We start from the raw sequence: 16949 nt of genomic DNA, 5'->3' as shown, positions 1-16949 counted from the left end.
AAACGTTGATGGCCTTTGTACAACCTTGGGGTCTTATCGATTAATCTTCCCCGGCGTAAAAACGCAATTGCTCTCACCACACCCAATTCTAACCACAATGGCTGACCACTCGTATGTAGCAAGGTATTTATCGACTAAGCACATTCTGATTAAAACATAGTGAACGAGAACCAACCAGGGACAGAATTCCCGATAGCAATAGCAGCATTGCGAGCGATGATGAAGCAGACTCGGCTCCATTGTTGACGTCCGAGACCACCAACGAGATCCCGTACCCGACAAACCACGAGACAGTGACTGCGATTTTTGCGTCGGATGACAGCGCTGTCAATCCCGAAGCGCCCGGCCCGAAACGGCGCCCGTTCTGGATGAAGCTCGCGCTCGCGTTCGTTGCCTTCTTACTGTTTCTGCTCGTGCTCAGAGGCATCTGGAATCTGTCCCATCGCAACAGAGACCCAACAGCTCAGGTGTGCATGACACCTGAGTGTGTGACTGTCGCAGCCGGGATCCTGGCAGATACGGATTTGAACGCGGACCCGTGCAACGACTTCTTCCAGTACACGTGTGGAGGTTGGATCGATTCGCATGACCTCAGACCGGAGCAGGGCGATTACTTCACCTCGACTGTCATGTTTGAGGACTCGCTCAGGCTCTCGCGTCAGATTCTTGAAGGGCCCTTTCCAGGCGGAGATGCTGCCGACCGCGAGATCTGGGATAAGGCCACCAGTGTTTACTCTGCGTGCATGGACACTGACCGTATCACTTCGCGTGGAGCCATGCCAATTTACCCTATTCTCGAGAAAATTATGGCTACCTACCCTGTCTTGAGCAACACTTTTGAGACCGTGCAAACCTGGCTCGAGGCTCCAGTTGGCACCTTTGAATCCAACTCACGTGCGACTGCAGATGATCTGACCGAGGCTGTTATTTACCTTCAGACCCTCGCAGTCACTGCCATCATCCAGTTCGACATCGATGCGGATGATATGAACCCTGACTACACTGCTCTTAAACTGTACCAGCCCATGAACGGACTGCCGTCAAAGGATTACTATGCAAGAGAGACCATCACGACGGAGTACGCTATAGCAATCAAAAACGTACTCGCAAATGTTTTGCAGGACGCCAATTCTACTCTTTCTGCTGCTGAAACCGATGCTCGATACGAACAACTTGCCAAAGAAGTCGTTGCTTTTGAGACCAGATTGGCTAATATCGGCATGGATCTGTAAGTGTACTGCTTGCACTTGAATTCAGCTACTGACAAAACAGCGAGGAATTGTTTGATGGATCAAAGACTTACCACCCATACACACCTTACCAGCTTCAGCAAGCATTCAGTTCGCTTGACTTCAACCACATCATCAAGACAATGACCAAATCGACCTCGTTGCCATCGCAAATCATTGTTTCGTATCCACAGTACCTGACCGACTTGACCACAGTCTTGAGCACTACGTCTCGTGAGACTCTACAGACGTATTTTCTGTGGAAGGCAATCGAGGTTTTGGCCACCCACTTGTCCGACGACGCTGCGCAGCCAGTGACCGAGTTTCGAAACAGACTGCGTGGCATTGACCCGTCAGTCCGCAGCCAGAGATGGCAAACCTGTGTCCGTGAAGTCGACTCTTTGACCGGTTGGATCTTGGGCAGATACTACACCGAGGTTGCATTTTCGCCGGTGGCAAAGCAAATTGGGGAGGACATCATCTACGGCATCAAGGACGCCTTTATTGAAAAACTCACGAGACTGCCATGGATGGACGCAATGACCAAGGGTGTCGCAATTGAGAAGGTCAACAACATTGTTCAAAAGATCGGATACCCCGACCAGAGCCCTAACGTCAAGGACGCGTCCAACCTTGCTGATTACTACAAGGACATGCACGTCAGCCCGACGACGTTCTTTGAGAACTACGTAGCCGCACGCGAGATTGCCGCTACAGAAGAATGGGAGTCTCTCGGTAAGCTGACCGACCGCGCGCAGTGGGCCATGACTCCAGCGACCGTCAACGCGTACTACAACCCGCCGCTTGGCGAGATTGTGTTCCCTGCCGGAATCCTGCAGCCGCCCGTGTTCTCCGAGTCGCAGCCAAGCTACATGAACTACGGCGCGTTTGGCGCGGTCGCCGGCCACGAGCTCTCGCATGCGTTCGACAACCAGGGCCGTGAGTACGACCAGCATGGTGTCCTGAACGACTGGTGGACCGCCGACACGTCGCGCGAGTTCGACTCCCGCGCACAGTGCTTCATCGACCAGTACTCCGAGTACTCAGTCATTGACGAAGAAGGCAACGTGCTCCACGTCAACGGCAAGCTGACCGAGGGCGAGAATATTGCGGATAACGGCGGCATTGCGGCCGCTTTTGCGGCGTGGAAGAAGACGGAGCTCACGAGCCCGAGCATGCTTTTACCCGGAGTCAACCTAACAAAAGAACAGCTTTTCTTTGTGAACTACGGAAGATGGTGGTGCGGCAAGATCAGACCTGGAACTGCGGCCCAGAGAATCTACACTGACCCTCACTCGCCCAGTTTCGTGCGTGTCCTGGCCGCGATGGAGGACTCGCAGGACTTTATTGATGCGTTCAAGTGCACTGCTAAGACTCCTCGATGCGTGTTGTGGTAATTTTTTCTTTTTGAGTATTTTGTAATCTACCGAGTTGTGAATAAAAACGTGATTAAATTTTGACCAAACAGGCTCCGCCCAATACTATACAAAAAAAAATTAAAACAAAAATTAAAACAAAAATTAAATCATGCCCGCTCAACACCTTTAACCAACACCGACTCGTACCGAAAATGATTTTGTTCAGCCCACTCGCTAAGCAACACCGCCCCAAACGCCGCAACCTCGCGCACACCACTGTACGTCTGGATCGGGAGCACGTACTTGTCAACCAGTGGTCTGAGTCCTGGCCCGTTGGTCGACCCACCAAACACCGCCGGCGCGGTGCCGGATAGGTACTCTGTCGCTGCGGTCCGCCTGCGCCAAGTTTCAGGGAAATTGGAGATGACCATGTCGATCGGCAGCAGGCGAGACCCGCGCTGCAAATCGTATGCCGCAAGGTCAATGTTCTTAGACATAGTCTTAAACAGCTCGAGCAGGTCGTTAGACTGTCCGCTGGCGGAAGAAGACGTAGTCGTCTCCGGAGACTCGGCCGCGGCGACAGACTGTTCGCCTGATCTCAGCTGCTTGATGCATTGCTGCTGGAATCCCGCCATTCGGAGATACACGACCGCGCGAATATAGTAGCTCAGTCCGACAAGAACCGGTGATTTGCTGCCCTGGTGAAGATTGACCAAATGGCTTCCGTAGGGCACCAGCGTCATCCAACCTTTTTCCGATGGAATCCGACCTTGGATCACAGCACATTTATCTTCATAATCAAAACCAACAAGATATGCACTGTAAACGTTAATAAGGCCAATTAATAACAAGCGTAAGCTTACAGTAGAGCATCCATTGCGTAAAGACTTGCCATCCGAATATCGCCCGACTCTTTATGCCGGTCAGACTGGTGTTTGCGGTCGGTCGCAAGCGACAGCCACCACTTGGCTTTATTTTCCAACAGTTGGGCACCGCGGTCGGCATCCGGGTTTGAAGTACTCGATGAGACTGCGCTCGTGCTGTTTGTGCGCTGCACAGGCACCGCCGCTACCCGCACGTTTGACGCACCCGGCGCTGAGTTTGTTTTCTCCAATTCAGGTGCGGCGAAAGAAAAGCTGTCGGCGACGAAATTGCGTTTACGTTGTTTGTATTCTGCCAGCGTGCTCTTTTTGGTCCCCGGCGTCCCTGGCGTGACAGACATGTCGCCGAGATTTGTAGTCGGAGGTGGAGTCATGACTTGCTCTGGCATGTTCGGCGACACCGATTTCTCTGCGTGTTTTTCGCTAGTCGTCGCGATCTTTGCCGCTGCCGTGCTAGGTTGAGGCGACTTGTTGGATGGCTGCTTGGATACGAACGAAGTCGAAGCGATAGTGGGCGTCAAAGTCGGCGTACTTGAAGTCGAAACTGCTGATAGCTTAGAAGACCCAATCACGGGTGTTGACGTGTTGGTAGATGCCGGCTTGGGAGATTGTCGTTTCTGGACAGAACTTGCTGGTTTGGCAGCAGCGCGGAGTGGCACTTCTGGTTCTTCTTCAACTTTTCGTCGCTTAGACTGAGCTGCACTGGTGGGAGGCAAGGATGAACGCTTGTTTTTGAAACTAGGTACTCGAAGTACTACTATCCGACTGACCGACTTTGTCGAGGTTGACGCTTTCAGAGCATCTTTTCTGTTTTCTTTTAGTTCTTCCAAGCCCTTTTTCATGTCCCTAACAGGTTGCCTCAGCTTGGCAGATTCCAATCTCGTAGACTCCTTCGACTTTGAAGGCTGCATAGTAGAAAAGTCTTTCAGCTTCGTGGACTCTTTCGGATTTATTATTGAGTCTTTCAGCCTTGTAGACTCTTCCAACTTAGCAGACTCCTTGAAGTTTGCAGGTTCCTTTGGTGGTTCTCTTTTGGGTTCTTTGGTTATTTCTATTTTCTTGACACTTTCCTTCTTGATGTCTTTGACAGGCTCTTTGTTAGCATCTTTGACAAGTTCCTTTCTGTACTCTTTCGGTTCAGTTTTGACATCTTTCGAATCGTTTTTAATTTCTTTCTTAGTTTTCTCAACAGGCAGATTCACAACTGTTTCTGAGTTTGACGACGCTGCGCCCTTTATTGAAAACTCAGGTTTCTTGTCAGTGCTACCGTTCATTCGGATACCTAGTCCAGCTAGTGAGGATGAATTGTCAGAGTCAGAATCATAGATAGACGGCAGTGTCGGACTAAGCAGCTGCGGCATTTCAAACTTCTTTTCTGCCGAGTCATCAAAAAGTATCGAGTCAAAATAAGGTGGGAGAGTAGGACTAAGCATTGGTGGAAGTGTTATAGTGTGATTGGAGGATGCTTTGTCGGACTGGCAATAAATTAGTAGTGTAGTCAATAAACCTCTGATCAGGTACCTTAGTTGTCACTCTCTGTTTATCGGCATCTTTACTTGACTTTGGCTTGTCTGATGTAACTTTCGAATTCTTGGGTGTAGATCTACTCTGGCCGTTGTCATCTAGTTTGTCTTGACTAGTATGAGAGTCATGTTTGCTATGCGAGCTATCTCTATGTTCATGTCTGCTACCACTCGTACTGTCGCGTCTGGTCGTAAGTTCATGATCTCTGGGTGAATGCGACGACCTTCTATCATGCTCTCTATGCGACGAAGAAGAGAACGACAGCTTGTGGTCCTTCTCACCGTCATGTCTGTAATGCCTATCATGATCAGATGTCCGGCGGTGGTCTTTACTCTCGTCTCTGGCACGATGATGCCTGTCTCTGCTCGCAGGAGCGGACCCAGTCGATGCGCGGCGAGTATCCGGTCCGTCTGTCGGTCTCACGTCCGCACCTGGCCTAATTACCAACTTTGTCGGCAGCACAGGCGGGTCCATATCTGCACCCGACACGGGGTAGTACTCGTCTATGTCAGACAGACTTGTGGCCGTGAGCATGCGGCCCCTAGCCGAGTCCGACCGAAATGCGTCCGCGACCGCCAATCCGCGCGGCACGGTCTGCGTTTTGTGCGGCGACAAATACGTGACATAATCCTCCATGAACGCTGGATCCGCGTACGGATCAGGCGATAGCTTGGCTCTGAGCCCGAGCATGCGCCTGTCTATTGCGTCCATGGCCGACGGCTCTGGCACCAGGTACGATTTGGATGACGGTTGGGTTGCTGAAGAAGATGACGGCGACGTCAAAGACAAATTCATAAAGTTATTTGTTGAGTATCGGTACGAGTGTCGGTGATTATGGTGATAGTATACATGAATGGGTCAAAGGGGTCCCACTCCGTCGCGTTGTAAGGATCGAGTGACCTGAAAACAGCGCTTAGAGATGTCGTTTGTAACTGCGACGACAATTCCAAAACCGAACAATAAAACGAAAGTGTTTTTGGCCTTTCCAAGTGCTCGAATTGGCGGAATTCCGGCACAGCAGTTTTGGCGCTGGATCATTCGAGTCGTTCTCGACACATCGAGATGTGACCACCGACGGTTAGGGTTTGATATTCAGGTTAAAATCAATTTACACTTGCTTGGAACACACCCAATTATGTTTGATATAAACTATAGAACTCCAAAAATACTAAAACTCCATGTCCATTTTATTCCTATTGAGAGTGCTTTAATGCATGTGGTAGTGACTTCAACGGCAACATGTACATCTGCAGCACGGTCATGGCAGAGATGTGAATGTTATTTTGTAGTTTTGCCTGTTGAGCTGACTTGGTCGGCATTTTCCAAATTTGTTTGGCTGCCGTATCAAATTCCTGGAAGCTATACAATAGTCGCTTGCGGACCTTAGATGCTTCGGTCATAAACTCGTGAGACGGAGGTTTATTTGGGTCGTTGAAATTGTCAAGTAGTTTCTGGAACCGGGGCAATAGCATCTCGATCCCGCGCTTGAACTCAACCATGTTTGCATACACTTCGACGAATTTGGGTCTGCGTGCAACGTCCTTTGCAAACTCTCGCATCCCAAACACAACTGACCGACAGTCTTTACATACCCTGATATTCACGCTTATTGAATCATCCACCTTCTCTGGTAAATACGATGATACTATCTAGTTAACATAAACTCAACTCAGCATTAAACTCCAACGTACGTAGCTCATTGTCCAATAAAATCTTTGAAGAGCAACTTGTGTCCGGAGATGAACACACGACTTTACCGCATAATCTGCAATGATGTTTCCTTAACGAAAACGAAAATGTCTGGTTACAGTACGAACATTCCTTCACGTCTTTGTCATCTTCCCAAGCAACCACAGCCTGTTCTGGGGGTTTTCGGTAATTCCTAATCTGTTTGAAATATCCTGTCGCCATTGTGGCCGCCACACCGGCAGCTCCGAGAGCAACTTCAGTCGGCTTCCCGTTCAAATTCACGCTTTGTATACCTTTGCTCCTATCAACCACACTTGGATCATTGGTATCCAACAGTAATTTAATGAGTTTTACCAACCGTTTTTCCAACAGATTGGCTTCCAAATGCGCCTTTGTCACGGTCTTTCGCCGCGTCTCTTTAAACGAAGACGTGATATCTTCCACCATTCCAGACGCATCATTAAACCCGGGCCGACTCTCGAAGCAAGAAAAGCAGACCCGGGCCCAAACGCCATGCACAGGGTCCCACTTTGCCCGCTTGTTGAGCTTCATCTGACATCCCAGATGTTCATCACAAAACAACCGTCCACAAGACCGGCAGTTGCCCTTGCCAGTCTTGGTTGTCAGCAGCCGCCGACATTTGTATTCCGAACACACGTCGTTTCCCGTCTCCCGCTGCCAATGCGCGCGAGTGATTAAGTCTTCCGTCAGTCGTGGCTTTTGCGGCACGGCCGCGGTGACATGCGATGCCTGCAGAACAGGTGTCGCCCGACCACCTGCAGACGGCGCCAAGTTGTGGTGTCCAACAAACGTAACACCAGACCCGTTGCCCGAATGCTGGGGACCTGCGAATCCCGCTCCATGCGACGGCGAAGACGAAAACGAGGCCAAGCCGTCTGGACCAATGTTTGGGCCCATCGGCATTGCGAAACTCAAATCGGACAAATCTGCGTATGCTAATGTCTGATTAAGTGCTTGAACTGGAGTGAAGTTCTTTGCTTTTGTTAAATATTTCATAAATTTTGATTGCATATTCTGCCCCATATCGTTATGTGCCTCTTCCAAGTGACGGTCCAGCTGTGTAACAGATGCCTGCACGTTATTAGTAAAAGGCTTTCTACATATATCATACAGAAACTTACCATCTCATGATTACACACCGGGCAGATCACGCTCTCATAGCTCTCATCTTGATGACGCCTCGGCGAGGAAACTTGTTGAGCGACTGGGTCCGGCGGCAACTGAAAGCTATCATTTCCAATAACCCGTCTCGACCGATGAATGGTCGGGTTCTGTGCATGTCGCTTTGGCTTCAGAGTCTCGACTACCGTCGGCGCACCTGACGAGACTGACGCGATCGACGGCACCGGCGACGACGAGCGAATGAGGTCATGACCAATTGGCGAAAAAGATCTATCCCGGTTGGATCTGGTTGGCGAGACCATTTTCCAGGGATTTCTGTGTCTGTGAAGTGAATAGTTTGTGCAAGTGGTGTAAGTCGAAGATGGAGGATTATTAAAGTTAACCCTGACTCAAATGCGCAGTAGTTTATGCGACTAATGCAGACCCTGAAGACAGTTTGACCACCACGAACCATCAAACGTACGCAATGGACAATGACGTAGATGATTCGACTTTGTACAAGCGAAAACCTGACGAGGTTCATGGGCCAATGTCATTTGCAGAAACAGAGAAGCGGCCTTTTGTAATTTGTGCCGGAAAAATAGAGGACTCGACCAGATCAGCGTACGACTTTACATTGGTCGCGACAGATGGCAAGAACCCGTTTTCGTGTCGAGGTAGGCTTGTTTAGTTCTGCTTAGTATCAGGCTGATGTGTTTGAGTGACAAGCAGTCGCGAGTATAGAGGTCCAAAGAACATAATGTCTGATGAAGACTGGGGAAGTCTGATTCTATGGGCATTTCTTCACATCAACACATTTACTGATCCAAACACTGTTGACAAGTATTTATACCCACAATCGTTCATGAAAGGTGCTAAAAAGCATGGAAATTACGAGGTACTGCTATATGTAGTCAATTGCTCAACGTACTAATAATAAAGGTCACTCTCGAACACTACTTTGATGATTTCATTGTGAGTGCTTGAAAGTTCTGCGAGGTGCTGTTTTGACTGGGATAGACTATTTTAGGAACGTTTGAGTTTGAATACAATGACGACGTGTCAATAAATTTGTCTCGGTGGCAGACAGACGGGATCCGCGACTATTTGCTTCAAAGTCGCAAAATGGTTGCAGTGGAGAAAGAATTGCGCAACAGTAGAGCCCAGATTGACGCACTGAATGATCAAATCAGAGAGTTTATTGACAAAAAAGACACAAGCGAGAAATTGATCCTAGAAAAGGTCAGGCTGTTACTAAATGAGAAGAAGAAGAAAATCCAAGAACTTGGTGGAGACCGTGATCTCGATCAGGACTTTGAGATTGAAGAAAACGAGCCAGAACAGAGAGTTGTCACGCCGACTAGACGGAAAAGAAAAGCACCAGCACTGCGGACCCCACCAACACGGACACGGAAACGAAAAGTATCGACAAGTGCGAGTGAGATTGACGAGGATTCGGTGACCGTCAGGCAGCACCGTAGCGCTACGATGGACGCGTATCATAAAAGTCCGCTTAGCAAAGGACGGGGTAGAGGGAATGGGGTGGCATCTCAGAAGTATATGTCGTCACCGACGCCGGGTTCTTCCCCGCACAGGATTCGAAAACGACAGAGTGTAGCCGCGGAGGTTGATGTGGAGGCGGAAGTGGAAGCGGAAGCGGAGGCTGAGAGCGAAGTTCCGACTGAGTCTGATGATGGTGCAATTACGACTTCAGCAGACGAGGCTAATTAGTTTTGTGAGGAGTCTGGTGGTTTATTTGTACTATAATTATAATTTACAAGGGTCAAGCGGAGGTCACATGAAAATGCGAGGGAGACTAATACGACGATGATTACACAAGATCGCGGAAAAATAATCAGATTGAGCGGGGAAAGAAGCGTAATTTGCTTATAAGTGTAATGTTTGGCATGCACGGCGAATATGCTGACTCTGTGATTTACCCCGAAGGCCCGTGTCTGATGTAAGCCCACAACGAACTCCGATATTTTTCGTCGAGTGACTCGTCATAATTTTCAAGTTCTTTGTTCATTGCGTCTTCGGCTTCTGATTCGCGACGGTCTAATTCAGTTTGCGAAATTATGCTCTCATTATCGCTTTCATCATCATCTCCATCTTCATCCTCATCGTCTGTAGTGGTTGATGATGATAGTTCCGAAATTTGAGGAGAATGCCCGGAAAGTGAATCGAGTTCGGCGGTCAGACCATGCTCGAGACTGTCACAATTGCTGTTATCGTCATCGACGTGGTGGTCGAGATCAGCATGTTCTAGCTTTATGGCCGGCCCAAGTTCAGCGGGGTGTTCTAGTACGGCATTATCAGTTTGAATTAAGTTTTGCAAGGATGAGCTAGCTTCAGATCTAGGGTTATCGTTGCGCCGCTTAATTTGCGTACTATGCCCGTTTACTGGCTGCGAATCAGTGAGCTGTCTGCGCGGACGAATCCGCCTTCTTCGTTTCTTCCTGTGCCCGTTTACTTCTTGATCTTTGTTCATAAACAAGGGAAGCAGAGGATGAAAAATGAGATAACCAAAAGTAAAATTATCAAATTTGAACAGTAGAACGTGGTGGGGCAAGAGGGGGAGGACTCGAAATGTTTTGTCGAGACCGGAAAAAGTTCGCTGAATGCACGCTTTGAGTAAACCCTTACCCGATGCAAGAGACAAAAGGGAAAATTGTTCCCGCGTTCTCAAACGAAATTAAGTTACTGTCATATGCAGTTTCCAATATTAACTCGGTTGTTTATTAATTTGTTATACAACTATTGAACACTCTTTTTTTGTTTCTTTTTTTTTAACAGTTGATTCGTCTATATTTGGAAATGAAAGCGGGGGCGATCCAAATGTGACGATGTCTCGGAGAGAATGCGGTGCAGGGTTTACGGATAAAAGTGTTTTTCCGAATAAAGAATCGCGGAGCGTTTGTTAGGGTTTATAGGGATTGTGGGTTCTCATCGCTGCTACGAAAAACAGGTGAAATGGTGGGACACGGGGTAGGTGCGGAGAAACTTTGTACCGTGACTGTCAATTTATTCATTAACACTCTTTTTGCTAATAATTAAAATATCTAAATTCACTTTAAAAATATCGAAACGTAATAATAATTTGATCTATTTAATTGTATTATATTTACCAACATTGAAAATCCTACTATTATTAAGACTATAATCTTTAAGTGAGACAGTGGTGAACAAACATCGGATTGATTAAGGTTTCTGATACCCTCTTTCCGAGGCAGAGCTACCCAAGACAAAGTTTAAATTTTTTTGATTACACTCCGGACGGGCCACACTACAGTCAAGTCACCTGCTGCTTCCTTCGCGCGCTAAAAAGAAGTTCCGGCCATAAAAGTCGACCCAATCCCCCAGTTCTCCCCCAGTTCTCCCCCAGTCCTCCAGTTTTGTCTACAAGGCCTTCTTTTTTTCAAAAACATTCCAATGGGCTCTATACAGGACATCAACACATCAGGCACTCCGTCACCGTTTGAGTCGAAGAGAATGTTTGATCACATCAACTCGCCTCAGGACGAGTATCTTCGCCGGAACGACTTGCGTGGTGAGGATGAACTTGAACGTGAAGAATTAGAACGCGTTGAAGGTGTCAAGGTTACTCGGTATCACAAGTTCCGCCGTATTGTTCGTGAGCCTTTGGCGGAAATGATGGGTTCCATGATTCTGATTGTTGCCGGTGATGGCGCAGTTGCTCAATCTATTTTGTCAAATCACTCGAATGGTAACTCGACCACGATTAATCTGTGTTTCGGATTCGGTCTGACCGTCGGATATCTCTGTGCTGTCGCGGGCGGTGCTGCTGGCCACTTGAACCCTGCTATTACTGTTACAAACTGCATTTTTCGAGGCTTCCCCTGGAAGAAGCTTCCTATCTACGCATTTGCCCAGATGATGGGTTGCGGTATTGGTGCCGCAATTGTCTATGGAACGTACCGAAACGCATTGACAAACTTCGACGGCGGGATCCGTCAAGTTGTTGGTGAGTTCACTACCGCTGGCATTTTCTGCACATACCCTACAGCTTTCCTCGACCTGCCTGGTAAAGTCATGCAAGAGTTTACTTGCAGTGCTATTCTGGCTGTGTTTGTCAACGCTATTGCATGCCAGGCTTCACCAAAGTTACCATACAAGCTCGCAACTGAATGGCATCTCATCCGAGCGTTGCTTCTCGGACTCGCATTGTTCACCATCGGATCGTCCATCGGATGGCAGACCGGATACGCCATGAACCCTGCGCGTGACTTTGCGCCTCGGTTGGTTAGTTTCATGGCAGGATACGGACACGAGGTCTTCTCTGCTTACGGCCATTACTTTTGGATTCCGCTTATCATCCCGTTCCCTGGTGCCATTTTCGGTCAGGCTATTTTTGATTTCATGGTTTACGATGGCGAGTCAGAAAACATCGTGACGGACCCTGTCGGAACGGTTGAGAGCATCAAGGGAACTGTTAACAGTGACCTTCGACGCCGTAACGCGGCTACCCGAGGCGAAAAGACTGTTTAATTGTATTTTTTGTATAGATTAAGTTTTTTGAGTGTAGGAGTACTGTATAGTTTTAGATTTCTGTATTCATTATGCATTTTGTTACGATATAAATAGTATACGTAGAGCAAGAAGGTGGTCGAGGCTGAAGAATGACGTTTTTTAAAAAGCCGCAGATCATCCTCGAAGACCGAGAAATTACGATTGTTCAATCCAAGTGACCAGATATAACTCGCAAGTGTTGAAGCACATGGAGAGACTATACACCGATTTTACATTATAATTCAAAAAACACGAGAAAAATGAGGATCGTGATTCTCCCATTGTCGACCGCGCGCCGAATGATTGTCACCCAGCGCACAGTTCCTCACGCGATCCGGACCCGGCTCGACGACAAGATAGCTACACGGATCCACGTGATGTGGACATCGTGGGAACGGTCGAGCACATGGTGGAAGCTGAAAGTGACTAGATTTGGAAACCGGGTGCTTGCAAACACTCCGTACGAGGAGTGGTGTCTCAAGACCGTGCCGTTTGCGCCGGCAGGACTGTTTCCGGGCGACAGACGGTGGGGGCGGAAAAAAGAAGGACAGCAGCTGGTCGAGAACGTGCCGGTCGTGTTTCCGACTGGAATTGTGAAGGAGAGTGAAGCTGCTGGGCTGGTGGCTGCGTTTGCGAGGGACAAGGCGCCGTATCATTTGAAGTTCATGTTGCTGAGTTTACTGGGATCACCGTTTACTTTGCCTCTTGCTCTGCTTCCGGTCATTCCGAATATTCCGGGTATGTACAGTATGTGTTAATTTTAGTACTGTGCTTACAATAAGGCATGTACATGCTCTACAGAGCCTGGTCACACTGGAAAGGTATACTGAGTAGTGTGTGACATTCCGCAGTTGACTAATACAAGTAGCATACGAAGGCTGTCAACTCCTGATCAGGATCGTCAAAGAACAGAAATTCGTGCTCGAACCGTCCAAAGACCTACAGGTACTATACGAAAGCGAGCCGCCAATGACCGTCGCTCTGCCAAAAGGTGCGAGCGAACAGATGGTATTACAGGACTCGCAGGTCGCGACTGTTACCAAAATACTCGACGCAGACGAAATTGGGTCTGAACTCCACAAAGCACTGCACCAAGTCAGATCGCGGATAAAAGAAAAGGCGGAAAGAGAAAAAGCGGGAAGTTGATTGTAAAAGATTGTAAAATATTGAATAGACAGTGATTTCGACACTAAACCCTTATATTATACTTAACGCACAAACCCCTTAGATTTGCACTACATCTCAAATTCCGACGCTATTCTCACTCCACCAAATGTCAAACCTCAGTGTGCAAAAGATCCTGTACGAGATTGGTGTGAGAACGTAAAGATCAGGCTGATTATTTTATTAGAAAAGGTTTCGCGATCGCGGCTGGAGTTACTCTCGTGACGTACGTGACGGCCAAGACGTACGTATTCGTTAACTCTTCAACATCGTCCGTCCACTGACATTATGCAGCATCATTGTCGATCGCAGACAAAGGAGATTTGAGAGTGAGCGTCGGGGTAATATGCCAGTACAAATAATCTGACAAGAACTGACATATCAGAACGGATTCCGGGTCATGACTACCAGAAAATAGCCGAAGTCGAACGGCATAATGACGGCGCAGCCAATCCGTCGTCTGAAGAAGCCAATGATCCCTACGGCAGACACCGTCGATAATCTAAGTAACGATTACATAGCAATACACATTAGAAGTACATGGTATAAAATTTAATTGGCATACATTCTAGTAAGCTACATCTATCGAAACTAGTAAGCGTGCATCAAATACTCGACGCCGGCCTTCTTCATAGCCGCCTGTGCAAGGCCGACATTTTCAAGAATAGTGACTGCCATGCCACCGTACTGGTGAGCGTTGATGTGACAATGGAACATCCACGCGCCTGGGTTGTTTGCGATGTAACGGAGCACGACGTGTCCGGCCGGACCAAGCTCGTACGTGTCTCTGAACGGTGCACCAGCGTAGTTGAACACTGTTCCGTTTGCCTCGGCTGCAGCGACGGTCGGATACGGGAGTGGCTCGAGTGGGTTGTCGGAGATGACATGAAAGCTGTGGCCGTGAAAATGCATAGGGTGAGGGATGCCGGCGACGGGGGTGTTTTGCAAGATGATGTCAACCACGTCGCCTTGCTTGATGCCCAAGTCGAGGACGGTCGGGATTAAAGACAAGTTGCCGGTCTGGAACAAGACGGGCCACGCGTACTCCATCGCGGGATCCATGCGCTGCTTGTTGCGCAACAAAGTGTATGTGGTTAGAGTGAGTCCTTGGGCAAACAAGTTGATGGTCTTGTCTGCGGGTCCTGTGGGTACCGTGATTGAGGTGTCGTACGGGGTAGCAGCGGTCGTGTTGAAGGTTGCATACGTTGCGTTGGTCAATAATCCACCGAGATCCTGGTACACGTCTTCTGGGTTGGGGTGGTCCTCAGGCTGGCCGGTGGCTTCCGGTGTCTCGTATGACAAGAACGCAATAGACTCGATGATCTGAGGCGCAATCTGGGACGCAACACGCATGGCGTAAATACCAGACGACTTGTCGGTCTTGACCAAAACAAGGAACCGGGTCGCCAACGGCATGTAAAGCTGCTTGATCTTTTGGGGCTTAATGAACTGCCCCTCGACCGCAACGACATACATGTCGTGACCATCAATTGCCAACGATGTTGTGATTTCGGCACCGGTGTTGTAAATCGCAAACATCTTCCACGTCGAGTTGGCGTAGAAAATCTCACGGTCGGTGTAAGTCGGGACGCATTCTGCGGAAAAACCAGGGGACTCGACACCGGCGTTGTCAATGTTGGGAGTTGTAGCTGAAGCAAGGTTCCAGCATCCCATTGAGTCGTAAACCGGAGGTGCACCAAGTAAGGCCATGGACGCAGCCTGTCTGATCGGTCCTGAGACAGAAAACACGGTTTCATTCTTGTTACAGACGATTCTTCCCTTACCACTATAAATTGTTAGTGTGAGATTGAAGTAAGAACAACAAGCGGTTACTTGATCAAGATGCTCTGAGTACAAGTGGGATCAACATTGTACTGGACCTGTCTGTCGATGATGTACTCTGACGACCACTTGTACCATTCATTGTGAACAAAGAAAGTTGGGTTCTGTTCCAATTCCATGATTTCAGCGAGCTCATCAGGGTCAGACGTAATTTCAGAGTATGGACGTGGGTGGGATGAATTGGGACGGATATAGACCGCGCCTCTGACACCGTCTTGGTAGTAGGTACGGTGGTGGGCATGGTACCAGAACATACCGTACTGTCCTTCGGTAGTGAACTCATAAGTGAATGACTCTGCAGGTCTGATTGGAGACTGAGAGATACCGGAGACACCGTCGTACCATGGAGTACCGGCCTGGTTAACACCATGGAAGTGAACAGTGATTGGAATGGGGAGATTATTAATTACCAGGAGCTTGATAGTGTCACCCTCATCTACAATGATTGGTGGGCCAGGATCAGTTCCGTTGACGAGGAAAGCTTCTCGGTAAGCACCGTCAGGTGCTATGAGGGAAGAAGCCAGATAGATTGAGAATTCTTTCAATTCTGCCATTACCGCGATGGGCAACGCGAGACAAAGGATGAGATATGCAAAGAACATGACGGTAGTGATGGTTGACAAGTACCGGATATAGCGAGGACGTGACGGGATTTATATATTCACAGACTTTCGCTTATGTTGTTGTTGATTATGTGGATGTGAATGTTCATGTTCTAGTCGAGACAGACGCCACCGTTTGAAAGTCAGCCTTGTTGATACCAGAGTAGGTGCCCATTGAAAGTCAGCCGTGTTGATTCCAGAGTAGATGCAGATTCACTAGTTTAGCGTGCATTTTGCGACAGCCCATTTGTGAGTTAGAGATGTCCTAGACAAATTTAATCCGTGTGTCTCAAAAGTATTCCGCCGAGAAGAAGAAGGTGTGTTTAGACAAGACTAAATTAAACGAACTGCGCTTGTGAAATGACGTATTTAGCCCCACCATTGCGTATTAATCAAGCATTACTAGTCTTTAACTAGCTATCTAAGACTATGTACACTACATGTACTGTGTGTATCGGCAAAATTACTAATAATACTGCAATCTGTGGCAAAAACAATACTATTTAGCGTGTCAGTTCACAATGCAAGTAAAGTTAACCGAGGAATTTTATTTCTTTGTTCACAAGGTTTTTAGTTTGCGGAGGGAGATGAGAGCGGCTGTTTCGACGGCTTTGACAGCTAAACGGCGGCACTTAAAAATATCTCAATTCGGCTATGCATAAACAATTTTTGTGTTTTAAGCAACTTCAGCCGTATGGATTTGGCCGAGCATACCGAATTATAGGAACAGCCAAACGTTCAGCCGCGGGCTCGGTTTAGCGAGACATTTGTGCATTGTATACTTCTGCCGTACCAATTGAACCAATAGAGCCAATAGAACTGCTTGTTTACAATGTTCGCGGTATTTTGCCCATAAAATAAATGTCATCCTAGTTACAATTATTTATAAATAGTACATAAATGTAAACAGTACGAGTATGTGTAATGCGAAACCTCGATCCGGAGAAAGCTCCGCATATCATTCATTCCAAAGCCACGCTGAAAGGTATTTTATATAAGATGGATCTA

At 48.0% G+C, this 16949-nt stretch overlaps 7 protein-coding genes across 7 annotated transcripts; 4 read left to right on the top strand and 3 right to left on the bottom strand.

Annotated features, from left to right (window-relative positions):
• Positions 1 to 25: 25 nt before the first annotated feature.
• Positions 26 to 2689, top strand: V1512DRAFT_259596 (uncharacterized protein). The gene is made up of 3 exons (XM_066915680.1): positions 26 to 111; positions 161 to 1228; positions 1273 to 2689. Exons 1-3 carry the CDS (start codon positions 98 to 100, stop codon positions 2624 to 2626), a joined length of 2436 nt encoding a protein of 811 aa, XP_066773207.1. The 5' UTR covers positions 26 to 97; the 3' UTR covers positions 2627 to 2689.
• A 65-nt stretch (positions 2690 to 2754) lies between these two features.
• On the bottom strand, positions 2755 to 5703 carry V1512DRAFT_251949 (uncharacterized protein; the record flags this gene model as incomplete). The annotated part of the gene is made up of 3 exons (XM_066914693.1): positions 2755 to 3406; positions 3451 to 4943; positions 4990 to 5703. 3 exons carry the CDS (start codon positions 5701 to 5703, stop codon positions 2755 to 2757), a joined length of 2859 nt encoding a protein of 952 aa, XP_066773206.1.
• Positions 5704 to 6115: 412 nt separating this feature from the next.
• On the bottom strand, positions 6116 to 8153 carry V1512DRAFT_221924 (FYVE zinc finger-domain-containing protein). The gene is made up of 3 exons (XM_066913729.1): positions 7824 to 8153; positions 6684 to 7773; positions 6116 to 6637 (listed from the first exon to the last, which is right to left on the bottom strand). The coding sequence occupies exons 1-3, from the start codon at positions 8124 to 8126 to the stop codon at positions 6186 to 6188; spliced, it is 1845 nt and encodes a 614-aa protein (XP_066773205.1). The 5' UTR covers positions 8127 to 8153; the 3' UTR covers positions 6116 to 6185.
• Positions 8154 to 8278: 125 nt separating this feature from the next.
• Positions 8279 to 9850, top strand: V1512DRAFT_259588 (uncharacterized protein; the record flags this gene model as incomplete). Its single annotated transcript, XM_066915679.1, has 4 exons — positions 8279 to 8480; positions 8526 to 8701; positions 8746 to 8778; positions 8824 to 9850. Coding segments are annotated over exons 1-4 (1106 nt in total), but the record flags the coding sequence as incomplete, so codon positions are not given.
• Positions 9851 to 11082: 1232 nt separating this feature from the next.
• On the top strand, positions 11083 to 12400 carry V1512DRAFT_259584 (aquaporin-like protein). Its single transcript, XM_066915678.1, has one exon. It carries the CDS (start codon positions 11236 to 11238, stop codon positions 12310 to 12312), a length of 1077 nt encoding a protein of 358 aa, XP_066773203.1. The 5' UTR covers positions 11083 to 11235; the 3' UTR covers positions 12313 to 12400.
• Positions 12401 to 12451: 51 nt separating this feature from the next.
• Positions 12452 to 13527, top strand: V1512DRAFT_259582 (mitochondrial K+-H+ exchange-related-domain-containing protein). The gene is made up of 3 exons (XM_066915677.1): positions 12452 to 13071; positions 13116 to 13154; positions 13202 to 13527. The coding sequence occupies exons 1-3, from the start codon at positions 12594 to 12596 to the stop codon at positions 13477 to 13479; spliced, it is 795 nt and encodes a 264-aa protein (XP_066773202.1). The 5' UTR covers positions 12452 to 12593; the 3' UTR covers positions 13480 to 13527.
• A 561-nt stretch (positions 13528 to 14088) lies between these two features.
• V1512DRAFT_270141 (multicopper oxidase-domain-containing protein) lies at positions 14089 to 15941 on the bottom strand (the record flags this gene model as incomplete). The annotated part of the gene is made up of 2 exons (XM_066917595.1): positions 14089 to 15283; positions 15331 to 15941. 2 exons carry the CDS (start codon positions 15939 to 15941, stop codon positions 14089 to 14091), a joined length of 1806 nt encoding a protein of 601 aa, XP_066773201.1.
• Between the last annotated feature and the right edge of the window lie 1008 nt (positions 15942 to 16949).

This window comes from Lipomyces arxii (genome assembly GCF_038497795.1).
Source record: "Lipomyces arxii strain Phaff 12-163 unplaced genomic scaffold V1512scaffold_3, whole genome shotgun sequence".
In the NCBI taxonomy this organism is placed as follows: domain Eukaryota; kingdom Fungi; phylum Ascomycota; class Lipomycetes; order Lipomycetales; family Lipomycetaceae; genus Lipomyces; species Lipomyces arxii.
Note: the sequence above shows the minus strand (reverse complement) of the source record. Positions and strands in the feature narration are given on the sequence as shown.